Here is a 14,905-nt window from a genome sequence, read left to right as displayed (position 1 = left end):
ACTATTCTAAAATCAATGTATTCTAATGTGAGATCATGTGTTCGTTGTGGGGATAGCTTTAACATATTTCTTTGATTGTCCTTTGGGCCTAAGACAAGGCTGTATTTTGAGTCCGATCTTATTTTCATTTTTCATTGATGAATTATATTACGAAATAGCTGCCAGTGGTAAACATGGTATCCCAATGTTTCCAGATTTGATAGAAATATTAATGTTACTTTTCGCAGATGATGTCATTCTAGTGTCAGATACTGTTGTTGGTCTACAAAGGCAATCACATATTTAATGTACATACACGAAAGAATGGAAATTATCAGTAAATTTGAAAAAAACTAAAATTGTGATCTTCAGAAAAGGTGGTCCAATAGCGTCGAAAGAGAGATGGTCTGCGATGGCCAGTTAGTCAATATAGTAGATCACTACTCATATTTAGGAATCTGGTTCTTACACACAATGAATTGGAAAAAAATGTGATAAGATCTTCTTTAAGCTTTTTGATACCCAGATACAACCAATCTTATTGTATGGTTCTGAAGTATGGGGATTTCAACGTTATGACTGTTTAGAGAAGGTTCACTTATTAGCATGTAAAAAGTTTCTGTGTGTCAGGTCTTCTACACCAAATTGCATGGTTTATGGTGAATGTGGTAGATACCCATTATATATTAACTCTCAGATCAGATGTTTAAAATACTGGTTTACAATTCTTGATATGTATGAACAACGTCTCCCCAAATTAGCCTATAACATGCTTCTACATTTAGATAACATGGGAAAGAATACTTGGACATCGCATATTAGAAATCTTTTATTTTCGCATGGTTTTGGTTTTATATGGCTATGTCAGTCAGTTTGAAATGTAAATCTGTTTCTTAATGAATTTCGGAATCGGTCTATAAGTATGTTCTACCAAGAACGCTACATGTACACATTACATCACACTTGCACACAAGTTATCCCAGTTTGAAATGTAAACTTACAAAAGGAAATCATTTCAAAGAGATATGTTTTATTAGAGGTAATTTCAAAAGTTATATACTGTTTGAGATAATACACCGCAATTAATGAAAAAATGTATATATTTAATGTTTGTAGGCCCTCAACGATAACACGCACGAACGAACACACACACACGTCAGTGTTCACACCAAATTACTACCAAACAGAAGTTTGGCTACAATATGAACATGTCCGTGGCTGTATTCCAACTTGGAAATACAGTATTATACATATTGAGAAAACAGGAATTGCTATGTATTCAGCGTTTATTCCATTTTATCAACAAAGGAGTAATCCACGTAGAAAATACGTTGTCGTAGTTCAGGTATTAATTTTGCCGACCTAACGGTAATATATAGAAATGTGTTCTGTCGAGGTGGAATCCACTCTTTTACACTGTAGTCATTAAACTATGCTGAAATGATTGAAAGTATTGAAGGAATATCTATATAATGCTCTTTACATACATTCCATCGACTAGACAAATACGTCAGTGTCCAAGCCAAGGTATTACTTTATCAGTGAGCATGGACAAGCCTGTGACTGATATTATGTACCTGCAGCCTGTTGTAAGTTGAATTAACACAATCAGTAATATTAATGACAAGCACCTTTTTCTCTTGTTTTCGCCAAGGTCGGTGTCATAGAAGACGTTGTCGTAATGGAGGCACTTGCAGGCAGATTGGACGCTCGAAATGGAGATGTTTGTGTCGACGTGGATTCGGTGGCAGGACATGTAAAAGGAAAGTAGGTAAGTGTCCGTGTCCATGTTTTAGAAACTGAGAAAAGGTGATCATTTCAAAATGGCATGTACAAGTTGAGATTAGTCAAATATTGAACATAGCTGTTTACGATTAGTTTCATTATAATTGTGTAAGGTAAGTTCGTACTGTCATCATCATGTATTACACATTCAGAGACTGACAAAACAGATACGAATAGTGCCATACTATCAATCCAGTGTGAATAAAATATGTGTTTATAAGACACTACATGTACACATTACATCCTACTTGCACACAAGTTATCCCAATTTGAAATGTAAACTTACAAAAGGAAATCCTTTCAAACAGACATAATTTATTAGAGGTAATTTCAAAGGTCATACTGTTTGAGAAAATACACCGCAATTAATGAAAAAAATGTATATATTTAATGTTTGTAGGCCCTCAACGACAACACGCACGAATGCTCACACACACACACACACGTCAGTGTTCACACCAAATTACTACCAAACAGAAGTTTGTTTAAAATATGAACATGTCCGTGGCTGTATTCCAACGTGGAAATACAGTATTATACATATTGAGAAAACAGGAATTGCTATGTATTCAGCGTTTCCTTAATTGTATCAACAAGGGAGGAATCCAAGTAGAAAATATGTAGAGGTAGTCCAGGTATTAATTTTGCCGACCTTACGGTAATACATAGAAATGTGTTCTGTCGAGAAGGAATCCGATTTTTTACACTGAAGTCATTAAAATATGCTGAAATGATTGAAATTATTGAAAGAAAATCTAAATAATGCTCTTTACATGCATCCAATCGACTAGAAAAATACGTCAGTGCCTAAGCCAAGGTATTACTTTATCAGTGAGCATTAACATGCCCGTGACTGATATTATGTACCTGCAGTATGTTGTAAGTTGAATTAACACAATCAGTAATATTAATGACAAGCACCTTTTTCTCTTGTTTTCGCCAAGGTCGGTGTCATAGAAGACGTTGCCGTAATGGAGGCACTTGCAGGCAGATTGGACGCTCGAAATGGAGATGTTTGTGTCGACGTGGATTCGGTGGCAGGACATGTAAAAGGAAAGTAGGTAAGTGTCCGTGTCCATGTTTGAGAAACTGAGAATAGGTGATCATTTCAAAATGGCATGTACAAGTTGAGATTAGTCAAATATTGAACATAGCTGTGTACGATTAGTTTCATTATAATTGTGTAAGGTAAGTTCGTACTGTCATCATCATGTATTACACATTCAGAGACTGACAAAACAGATACGAATAGTGCCATACTATCAATCCAGTGTGAATAAAATATGTGTTTATAAGACACTACATGTACACATTACATCACACTTGCACACAAGTTATCCCAATTTGAAATGTAAACTTACAAAAGGAAATCCTTTCAAACAGACATAATTTATTAGAGGTAATTTTCAAAGGTCATACTGTTTGAGAAAATACAACGCAATTAATGAAAAAAATGTATATATTTAATGTTTGTAGGCCCTCAACGACAACACGCACGAACGCACACACACACACACACGTCAGTGATCACACCAAATTACTACCAAACAGAAGTTTGTTTAAAATATGAACATGTCCGTGGCTGTATTCCAACGTGGAAATACAGTATTATACATATTGAGAAAACAGGAATTGCTATATATTCAGCGTTTCCTTAATTGTATCAACAAGGGAGGAATCCAAGTAGAAAATATGTAGAGGTAGTCCAGGTATTAATTTTGCCGACCTTACGGTAATACATAGAAATGTGTTCTGTCGAGAAGGAATCCGATTTTTTACACTGAAGTCATTAAAATATGCTGAAATGATTGAAATTATTGAAAGAAAATCTAAATAATGCTCTTTACATGCATCCAATCGACTAGAAAAATACGTCAGTGCCTAAGCCAAGGTATTACTTTATCAGTGAGCATGAACATGCCCGTGACTGATATTATGTACCTGCAGTATGTTGTAAGTTGAATTAACACAATCAGTAATATCAATGACAAGCACCTTTTGCTCTTGTTTTCGCCAAGGTCGGTGTAATAGAAGACGTTGCCGTAATGGAGGCACTTGCAGGCAGATTGGACGCTCGAAATGGAAGTGTTTGTGTCGACGTGGATTCGGGGGCAGGAGATGTAAAAAGAGAGTAGGTAAGTGTCTGTGTTGTGAAAGGTAAGTTCGTACTTTCATCATCATGTATTACACATACAACGAACGACAAAACAGATACGAATAGTGCCATAACATTCAGCGTGAATGAAAAAATGTTTTTATCAGACGCTACATGTATACATTACATCACACTTGCACACAAGTTATCCCAATTTGAAATGTAAACTTACAAAAGGAAATCCTTTCAAACAGACATAATTTATTAGAGGTAATTTCAAAGGTCATACTGTTTGAGAAAATACACCGCAATTAATGAAAAAAATGTATATATTTAATGTTTGTAGGCCCTGAACGACAACACGCACGAATGCTCACACACACACACACACGTCAGTGTTCACACCAAATTACTACCAAACAGAAGTTTGTTTAAAATATGAACATGTCCGTGGCTGTATTCCAACGTGGAAATACAGTATTATACATATTGAGAAAACAGGAATTGCTATGTATTCAGCGTTTCCTTAATTGTATCAACAAGGGAGGAATCCAAGTAGAAAATATGTAGAGGTAGTCCAGGTATTAATTTTGCCGACCTTACGGTAATACATAGAAATGTGTTCTGTCGAGAAGGAATCCGATTTTTTACACTGAAGTCATTAAAATATGCTGAAATGATTGAAATTATTGAAAGAAAATCTAAATAATGCTCTTTACATGCATCCAATCGACTAGAAAAATACGTCAGTGCCTAAGCCAAGGTATTACTTTATCAGTGAGCATTAACATGCCCGTGACTGATATTATGTACCTGCAGTATGTTGTAAGTTGAATTAACACAATCAGTAATATTAATGACAAGCACCTTTTTCTCTTGTTTTCGCCAAGGTCGGTGTCATAGAAGACGTTGCCGTAATGGAGGCACTTGCAGGCAGATTGGACGCTCGAAATGGAGATGTTTGTGTCGACGTGGATTCGGTGGCAGGACATGTAAAAGGAAAGTAGGTAAGTGTCCGTGTCCATGTTTGAGAAACTGAGAATAGGTGATCATTTCAAAATGGCATGTACAAGTTGAGATTAGTCAAATATTGAACATAGCTGTGTACGATTAGTTTCATTATAATTGTGTAAGGTAAGTTCGTACTGTCATCATCATGTATTACACATTCAGAGACTGACAAAACAGATACGAATAGTGCCATACTATCAATCCAGTGTGAATAAAATATGTGTTTATAAGACACTACATGTACACATTACATCACACTTGCACACAAGTTATCCCAATTTGAAATGTAAACTTACAAAAGGAAATCCTTTCAAACAGACATAATTTATTAGAGGTAATTTTCAAAGGTCATACTGTTTGAGAAAATACAACGCAATTAATGAAAAAAATGTATATATTTAATGTTTGTAGGCCCTCAACGACAACACGCACGAACGCACACACACACACACACGTCAGTGATCACACCAAATTACTACCAAACAGAAGTTTGTTTAAAATATGAACATGTCCGTGGCTGTATTCCAACGTGGAAATACAGTATTATACATATTGAGAAAACAGGAATTGCTATATATTCAGCGTTTCCTTAATTGTATCAACAAGGGAGGAATCCAAGTAGAAAATATGTAGAGGTAGTCCAGGTATTAATTTTGCCGACCTTACGGTAATACATAGAAATGTGTTCTGTCGAGAAGGAATCCGATTTTTTACACTGAAGTCATTAAAATATGCTGAAATGATTGAAATTATTGAAAGAAAATCTAAATAATGCTCTTTACATGCATCCAATCGACTAGAAAAATACGTCAGTGCCTAAGCCAAGGTATTACTTTATCAGTGAGCATGAACATGCCCGTGACTGATATTATGTACCTGCAGTATGTTGTAAGTTGAATTAACACAATCAGTAATATCAATGACAAGCACCTTTTGCTCTTGTTTTCGCCAAGGTCGGTGTAATAGAAGACGTTGCCGTAATGGAGGCACTTGCAGGCAGATTGGACGCTCGAAATGGAAGTGTTTGTGTCGACGTGGATTCGGGGGCAGGAGATGTAAAAAGAGAGTAGGTAAGTGTCTGTGTTGTGAAAGGTAAGTTCGTACTTTCATCATCATGTATTACACATACAACGAACGACAAAACAGATACGAATAGTGCCATAACATTCAGCGTGAATGAAAAAATGTTTTTATCAGACGCTACATGTACACATTACATCACACTTGCACACAAGTTATCCCAATTTGAAATGTAAACTTACAAAAGGAAATCATTTCAAAGAGACATGTTTTATTAGAGGTAATTTCAAAGGTCATATACTGTTTGAGATAATGCAACGCAATTAATGAAAACAAAATTATATTTAATATTTGTAGGCCCTGAACGACAACACGCACGAACGAACACACACACGTCAGTGTTCACACCAAAATACTACCAAACAGAAGTTTGGTTAAAATATGAACATGTCCGTGGTTGTATTCCAACTTGGAAACAGTATTATACATATTGAGATAAACAGGAATTGCTATGTATTCAGCGTTTATTCCATTTTATCAACAAAGGTGGAATCCAAGTAGAAAATACGTAGAGGTAGTTCAGGTATTAATTTTGCCGACCTAACGGTAATATATAGAAATGTGTTCTGTCGAAGTGGAGTCCACTCTTTTACACTGTAGTTATCAAAATATGCTGAAATGATTGACATTATTGAAGGAATATCTATATAATGCTCTTTACATACATTCCATCGACTAGACAAATACGTCAGTGCCCAAGCCAAGGTATTACTTTATCAGTGAGCATTAACATGCCCGTGACTGATATCATGTACCTGCAGTATGTTGTAAGTTGAATTAACACAATCAGTAATATTAATGACAAGCACCTTTTTCTCTTGTTTTCGCCAAGGTCGGTGTCATAGAAGACGTTGCCGTAATGGAGGCACTTGCAGGCAGATTGGACGCTCGAAATGGAGATGTTTGTGTCGACGTGGATTCGGTGGCAGGACATGTAAAAGGAAAGTAGGTAAGTGTCCGTGTCCATGTTTTAGAAACTGAGAAAAGGTGATCATTTCAAAATGGCATGTACAAGTTGAGATTAGTCAAATATTGAACATAGCTGTGTACGATTAGTTTCATTATAATTGTGTAAGGTAAGTTCGTACTGTCATCATCATGTATTACACATTCAGAGACTGACAAAACAGATACGAATAGTGCCATACTATCAATCCAGTGTGAATAAAATATGTGTTTATAAGACGCTACATGTACACATTACATCACACTTGCACACAAGTTATCCCAGTTTGAAATGTAAACCTACAAAAGGAAATCATTTCAAAGACACATGTTTTATTAGAGGTAATTTCAAAAGTTATATACTGTTTGAGATAATACACCGCAATTAATGAAAAAATGTATATATTTAATGTTTGTAGGCCCTCAACGATAACACGCACGAACGAACACACACACACACACGTCAGTGTTCACACCAAATTACTACCAAACAGAAGTTTGGCTACAATATGAACATGTCCGTGGTTGTATTCCAACTTGGAAATACAGTATTATACATATTGAGAAAACAGGAATTGCTATGTATTCAGCGTTTATTCCATTTTATCAACAAAGGAGGAATCCAAGTAGAAAATACGTTGTCGTAGTTCAGGTATTAATTTTGCCGACCTAACGGTAATATATAGAAATGTGTTCTGTCGAGGTGGAATCCACTCTTTTACACTGTAGTCATTAAACTATGCTGAAATGATTGAAAGTATTGAAGGAATATCTATATAATGCTCTTTACATACATTCCATCGACTAGACAAATACGTCAGTGTCCAAGCCAAGGTATTACTTTATCAGTGAGCATGGACAAGCCTGTGACTGATATTATGTACCTGCAGCCTGTTGTAAGTTGAATTAACACAATCAGTAATATTAATGACAAGCACCTTCTTCTCTTGTTTTCGCCAAGGTCGGTGTCATAGAAGACGTTGCCGTAATGGAGGCACTTGCAGGCAGATTGGACGCTCGAAATGGAGATGTTTGTGTCGACGTGGATTCGGTGGCAGGACATGTAAAAGGAAAGTAGGTAAGTGTCCGTGTCCATGTTTTAGAAACTGAGAAAAGGTGATCATTTCAAAATGGCATGTACAAGTTGAGATTAGTCAAATATTGAACATAGCTGTGTACGATTAGTTTCATTATAATTGTGTAAGGTAAGTTCGTACTGTCATCATCATGTATTACACATTCAGAGACTGACAAAACAGATACGAATAGTGCCATACTATCAATCCAGTGTGAATAAAATATGTGTTTATAAGACACTACATGTACACATTACATCACACTTGCACACAAGTTATCCCAATTTGAAATGTAAACTTACAAAAGGAAATCATTTCAAAGAGATATGTTTTATTAGAGGTAATTTCAAAAGTTATATACTGTTTGAGATAATACACCGCAATTAATGAAAAAATGTATATATTTAATGTTTGTAGGCCCTCAACGATAACACGCACGAACACACACACACACACGTCAGTGTTCACACCAAATTACTACCAAACAGAAGTTTGGCTACAATATGAACATGTCCGTGGTTGTATTCCAACTTGGAAATACAGTATTATACATATTGAGAAAACAGGAATTGCTATGTATTCAGCGTTTATTCCATTTTATCAACAAAGGAGTAATCCACGTAGAAAATACGTTGTCGTAGTTCAGGTATTAATTTTGCCGACCTAACGGTAATATATAGAAATGTGTTCTGTCGAGGTGGAATCCACTCTTTTACACTGTAGTCATTAAACTATGCTGAAATGATTGAAAGTATTGAAGGAATATCTATATAATGCTCTTTACATACATTCCATCGACTAGACAAATACGTCAGTGTCCAAGCCAAGGTATTACTTTATCAGTGAGCATGGACAAGCCTGTGACTGATATTATGTACCTGCAGCCTGTTGTAAGTTGAATTAACACAATCAGTAATATTAATGACAAGCACCTTTTTCTCTTGTTTTCGCCAAGGTCGGTGTCATAGAAGACGTTGCCGTAATGGAGGCACTTGCAGGCAGATTGGACGCTCGAAATGGAGATGTTTGTGTCGACGTGGATTCGGTGGCAGGACATGTAAAAGGAAAGTAGGTAAGTGTCCGTGTCCATGTTTTAGAAACTGAGAAAAGGTGATCATTTCAAAATGGCATGTACAAGTTGAGATTAGTCAAATATTGAACATAGCTGTGTACGATTAGTTTCATTATAATTGTGTAAGGTAAGTTCGTACTGTCATCATCATGTATTACACATTCAGAGACTGACAAAACAGATACGAATAGTGCCATACTATCAATCCAGTGTGAATAAAATATGTGTTTATAAGACACTACATGTACACATTACATCACACTTGCACACAAGTTATCCCAATTTGAAATGAAAACTTACAAAAGGAAATCCTTTCAAACAGACATAATTTATTAGAGGTAATTTCAAAGGTCATACTGTTTGAGAAAATACAACGCAATTAATGAAAAAAATGTATATATTTAATGTTTGTAGGCCCTCAACGACAACACGCACGAACGCACACACACACACACACGTCAGTGTTCACACCAAAATACTACAAAACAGAAGTTTGGTTAATATATGAACATGTCCGTGATGATATTCCAACTTGGAAATACAGTATTATACAGATTGAGAAAACAGGAATTGCGATGTATTCAGCGTTTCCTCAATGTTATCAACAAAGGAGGAATCCAAGTAGAAAATACGTAGAGGTAGTCCAGGTATTAATATTGCCGACCTTATGGTAATATATAGAAATGTGTTCTGTCGAGGTTGAATCCACTGTTTTACACTGTGGTCATTCAAAATATGCAGAAATGATTACAATTATTGAAGGAAAATCTAAATAATGCATGAATGCAGTCTATTGAATTAACACAATAAGTAATATTTATGACAAGCACCTTTTGCTCTTGTTTTCGCCAAGGTCGGTGTCGTAGAAGACTTTGCCGCAATGGAGGCACTTGCAAGCAGATCGGACTCTTCAGATGGAGATGTTTATGTCGACGTGGATTCAGAGGCAGGAGATGTCGGAAGAGTGTTGGTAAGTTTCAGCAGCTTGTGTGAGAAAAGAATTAAAACTGAACATGTATAAATCTAAAACTTTTAATACTGGATGTAGAATTGCAAGGCGTAACGCCCGCAGAGCACTACGAAGATTTAGGACTGCCCGTACTATAGTCTTGACAGAAAGAAATATTGCGAAAGTAGGAATAAATATAAAAGTTGCTGTCGGATTTACAAACTTGTTATGCGTAGACATAGACAAGACAAACTCAAAAAGTGTATTTACAACCCTTCTTCGTTCTGGAAACAAGTACGATCTCTTAAGAATAGATCCTCTGCTACAGATAACATAGTGGCTTGGTCATTTTAAGAAGTTTTTTTCAAATGATGCCATATTCACTATGGCAACTGATGATATGCAAAAAATATTTTAGTGAATGCGACACAGATGTTGATGAAGTTCTGCTAGATTCACCCATTGTTGAAAACGAAATATTAGATGCGATAAATCACCTCAAGAAGGGAAAAGCAGCTGGTCCTGATGATGTAGTTATCGAAATGTTGAAGTCAAGATATACACAATTTTATGGATAACAACTTCTTTAATACTGTGAAAAGCGACGTTTCGGTATAGATCCTTATACCGTTGTCAAGAAAGACTGAATGAGGGACATAGTTCAGAATATATATAGTAGGTGGATGATTAACAATAGAGGAATAACAGTAACACCAATTGCATACATGAGTGGGATAACATTGGTATGTGTTGACAACAAAGAGATGATGCTGTCACAACACGATGGACAGAGAACATAAAGGTGGAAGCCAATAGGGACATGAAGCCAATAAACAGGATAAGTGATTATTGTTTGATGAGTTCATAGTAGGCGGATGGGGTGAACTGCAACTGTGGACAATCTTACGTAGGTGAAACATCCCGCCAGAATGAAAGAGCATAAAACCTCCACCATTAAATCCGACAGCAAATCAGCCTCCACGATTTCACTAAAAGAAAACTAGCAGAAGCAGTCCACATTTGCCGCCACAAGCCATCAATCAACAGAGATCAGGGCTATTTCATCCCATCCGCCTGCTATGAACTCATCAAACAATAATCACTTATCCTGTTTATTGGCTTCATGTCCCTATTGCACATTGCAAACAACAAGAAACCCCAGAACACACACTCATACACTGCACCTACTACCTAACACACCGAACTACACTACAAACCACCCTAAATCTAAATAAGGCTCTTACTCTAGAAGCAATCCTGAACCCACAACATAAAATAGAAAAATTCAAAGCCTTAGGCGTATACTTAATCAAAACAGGACTAATAAATCGCATTTAAAACCCCAATAAACTACCAAAACCAAACCACATAATCAAACTAACAAACTTCCATACTCAGGTCCCTTAGTTCGCCCCCCAAACCCTCTTGGCATTTTTTCCAAATCTCAAAGTTTCCAAAATTCTATATAAACAACCACTAAAACACCCCTACTGGATTGCCAAACAACTTTTTCCCTCTTTCGGAAACACATTAAATGGCCTGGCCGGGCCCGTGTGCGAAATACGCTGCAGTCGGAAAGGGCACGTAAAATCTCCAATATAAGTAAGTAAGTAACCCTCATTTTAGGAAAAGTATTTACTACAATATTAAACAATAGAATTTCCAAATTGGCGACCATGCGTGATAAAATTCCCGAATTTCAAGCTGGCTTCAGAAAAAGTTATTCGACCGAAGATCATGTATTTACACTTTATGCACTTATTCAAAAAACCTTGTCACGGCATAAGCATAAACTGTATGAAGCATTTGTAGATTTTAAAAAGGCTTTCGATTCTGTCAATCGCTTTAAGCTATGGACATGTCTGCGAAAAGCTGGTTTACGTGGGAAAATGTTTACTATTCTAAAATCAATGTATTCTAATGTGAGATCATGTGTTCGTTGTGGGGATAGCTTTAACATATTTCTTTGATTGTCCTTTGGGCCTAAGACAAGGCTGTATTTTGAGTCCGATCTTATTTTCATTTTTCATTGATGAATTATATTACGAAATAGCTGCCAGTGGTAAACATGGTATCCCAATGTTTCCAGATTTGATAGAAATATTAATGTTACTTTTCGCAGATGATGTCATTCTAGTGTCAGATACTGTTGTTGGTCTACAAAGGCAATCACATATTTTATGTACATACACGAAAGAATGGAAATTATCAGTAAATTTGAAAAAAACTAAAATTGTGATCTTCAGAAAAGGTGGTCCAATAGCGTCGAAAGAGAGATGGTCTGCGATGGCCAGTTAGTCAATATAGTAGATCACTACTCATATTTAGGAATCTGGTTCTTACACACAATGAATTGGAAAAAAATGTGATAAGATCTTCTTTAAGCTTTTTGATACCCAGATACAACCAATCTTATTGTATGGTTCTGAAGTATGGGGATTTCAACGTTATGACTGCTTAGAGAAGGTTCACTTATTAGCATGTAAAAAGTTTCTGTGTGTCGGATCTTCTACACCAAATTGCATGGTTTATGGTGAATGTGGTAGATACCCATTATATATTAACTCTCAGATCAGATGTTTAAAATACTGGTTTACAATTCTTGATATGTATGAACAACGTCTCCCCAAATTAGCCTATAACATGCTTCTACATTTAGATAACATGGGTAAGAATACTTGGACATCGCATATTAGAAATCTTTTATTTTCGCATGGTTTTGGTTTTATATGGCTATGTCAGTCAGTTTGAAATGTAAATCTGTTTCTTAATGAATTTCGGAATCGGTCTATAAGTATGTTCTACCAAGAATGGCACTCCACTTTAGAGGATAGTTCATGTTATGAATATTACAAAACTTTCAAGACTTTACTTCAACCAGAAATAAATTTATCAGTACTCACTACAGAAAACTTAAGAAAACAATTAATTAAATATCGACTTGGTTTGCTAGACCTATTTGTAAATGAAGAAAGAAAACTGTCCATTGAACAAAGGAAATAAATTTGTCCATTGTGTAATCTAGAGATAGAAAATGAAATTCCTTTTGTGTTCGTCTGTCCATTTCGCAATGATCTCTGAAAGAAATATATAAAAGATTATTTAATAGCAATGTCACCGATAAACGCCTTTGTAGTTATGCTGATGACAAAGAACGAATCAAATATATTGAATCTTTCGCTTTATATTAAGCATGCATTAGCCAAAAGAAATGAATTAATCAAACAACGTGTATATCCCAATGTGTAACATTTATGATTGTATCTATATGCCTAACTCTTTCTTCTACCATGTATATGGGCCGGAGGCCTTTTGTACAATGAACTTCTTTTGACTTTCACTTTGAGAGTAGGTACGTGTCCGTGTCCATGTTTAATAAACTGAGAACAGGTGATCATTTCAAAATGGCATGTTCAAGTTGCGATTAGCCATACACTCAACATTGTTCTTTTCACTTAGTTCCGTTATAGTTTTGTAAGGTAAGTTCGTACTTTCATCATCACGAATTCCACATACAATGAATGACAAAACAGATACGAATAGTGCCATACAATTCAGTGTAAATAATACATTGTTTAACAGACGCTACATGAATACATTACATATGTAAGCACCCTTTTCTCTTGTTTTGGCCAAGGTTGGTGTCATAAAAGACGTTGCCGCAATGGAGGCACTTGCAAGCAGATTGGACGCCGGAAATGGAGATGTTTATGTCGACGTGGATTCAGAGGCAGGAGATGTAAAAGGAAAGTAGGTAAGTGGCCGTGTCCATGTTCAATAAACTGAGAATAGGTAATCATTTCAAAATGGCATGATCATGTTGCGATTAGCCATATACTCAACATTGTTCTATACACTTAGTTCCGTTATGATTGTGTAAGGTAAGTTCGTACTTTCATCATCATGTATTCCACATACAATGAATGACAAAACAGATACGAATAGTGCCATAAAATTCAGTGTAAATAATACATTGTTTAACAGACGCTACATGAATACATTACATATGTAAGCACCTTTTTCTCTTGTTTTCGCCAAGGTGGGTGTCCCAGAAGACGTTGCCGCAATGGAGGCACTTGCAAGCGGATTGGACTCTTCAGATGGAGATGCTTATGTCGACGTGGATTCAGAGGCAGGAGATGTCAGAAGGGTGTTGGTAAGTGTCCGGGTCCATGTTTTAAAAACTGAGAATAGGTGATCATTTCAAAATGGCATGTACAAGTTGAGATTAGTCAAATATTGAACATAGTTGTATACGATTAGTTTCGTTATGATTGTGTAAGGTAGGTTCGTACTGTCATCATCATGTATTACACATTCAGAGACTGACAAAACAGATACGAATAGTGCCATTCTATCAATCCAGTGTGAATTAATATGTTTATAAGACGCTACATGTATACATTACATAACACTTGCACACAAGTTATCCCAATTTTAAATGTAAACTTACAAAAGGAAATCCTTTTAAACAGACATGTTTTATTACAGGTAATTTCTAAAGGTCATATACTGTTTCAGATAATGCAACGCAATTACTGAAAAAAATGTGTATATGTTTAATGTTTGTAGCCCATCAAATGAGTTGAACAACAAATACCTTACAATGTTTCATCTATTTAAAATAAACATTGCAAATCATGAAAAATGACTTGCCGTCTTTTGTAATGTGGGTTAGTTGTAATTTCCATGGGGATGTACACACGCTGCATTTTTCATAATGGATATCAATGGTGTGATTTAAAAGATTTTTAATAACTTGCATTTGGACATCTTAATAATTGCAATTAACATGCTTCTTAAGAAACACACACACACACACACACACACACACACACACACACACACACACACACACACACACACACACACACACACACACACACACACACACACACACACACACACACAAA

The 14,905-nt window shown here is 35.9% G+C and overlaps 1 protein-coding gene across 33 annotated transcripts in view; it reads left to right on the top strand.

Moving 5' to 3' along the window:
- The window catches only part of LOC124137803 (neurogenic locus Notch protein-like), a 71,985-nt gene that overhangs the window by 42,531 nt on the left and 14,549 nt on the right, over window positions 1-14,905 (top strand). For 22 of the 33 annotated variants that reach the window (XM_048385341.1, XM_048385335.1, XM_048385322.1 and 19 more), the window contains 11 exons: window positions 1,634-1,750; window positions 2,709-2,825; window positions 3,783-3,899; window positions 4,750-4,866; window positions 5,824-5,940; window positions 6,783-6,899; window positions 7,857-7,973; window positions 8,927-9,043; window positions 9,897-10,013; window positions 13,630-13,746; window positions 14,032-14,148. In XM_048385341.1, coding sequence (XP_048241298.1) covers window positions 1,634-1,750; window positions 2,709-2,825; window positions 3,783-3,899; window positions 4,750-4,866; window positions 5,824-5,940; window positions 6,783-6,899; window positions 7,857-7,973; window positions 8,927-9,043; window positions 9,897-10,013; window positions 13,630-13,746; window positions 14,032-14,148 — 1,287 coding nt within the window. Of the gene's footprint in view, window positions 1-1,633; window positions 1,751-2,708; window positions 2,826-3,782; window positions 3,900-4,749; window positions 4,867-5,823; window positions 5,941-6,782; window positions 6,900-7,856; window positions 7,974-8,926; window positions 9,044-9,896; window positions 10,014-13,629; window positions 13,747-14,031; window positions 14,149-14,905 lie in introns of those variants that run through there. The other 11 variants (XM_048385345.1, XM_048385342.1, XM_048385347.1 and 8 more) reach the window with 9 other exon arrangements.

The sequence above is a fragment of the Haliotis rufescens genome, unplaced genomic scaffold (assembly GCF_023055435.1).
Source record: "Haliotis rufescens isolate VD_foot unplaced genomic scaffold, xgHalRufe1.0.p SCAF_57, whole genome shotgun sequence".
Classification (NCBI taxonomy): domain Eukaryota; kingdom Metazoa; phylum Mollusca; class Gastropoda; order Lepetellida; family Haliotidae; genus Haliotis; species Haliotis rufescens.
This window is presented reverse-complemented; position numbering and strand designations above follow the sequence as displayed.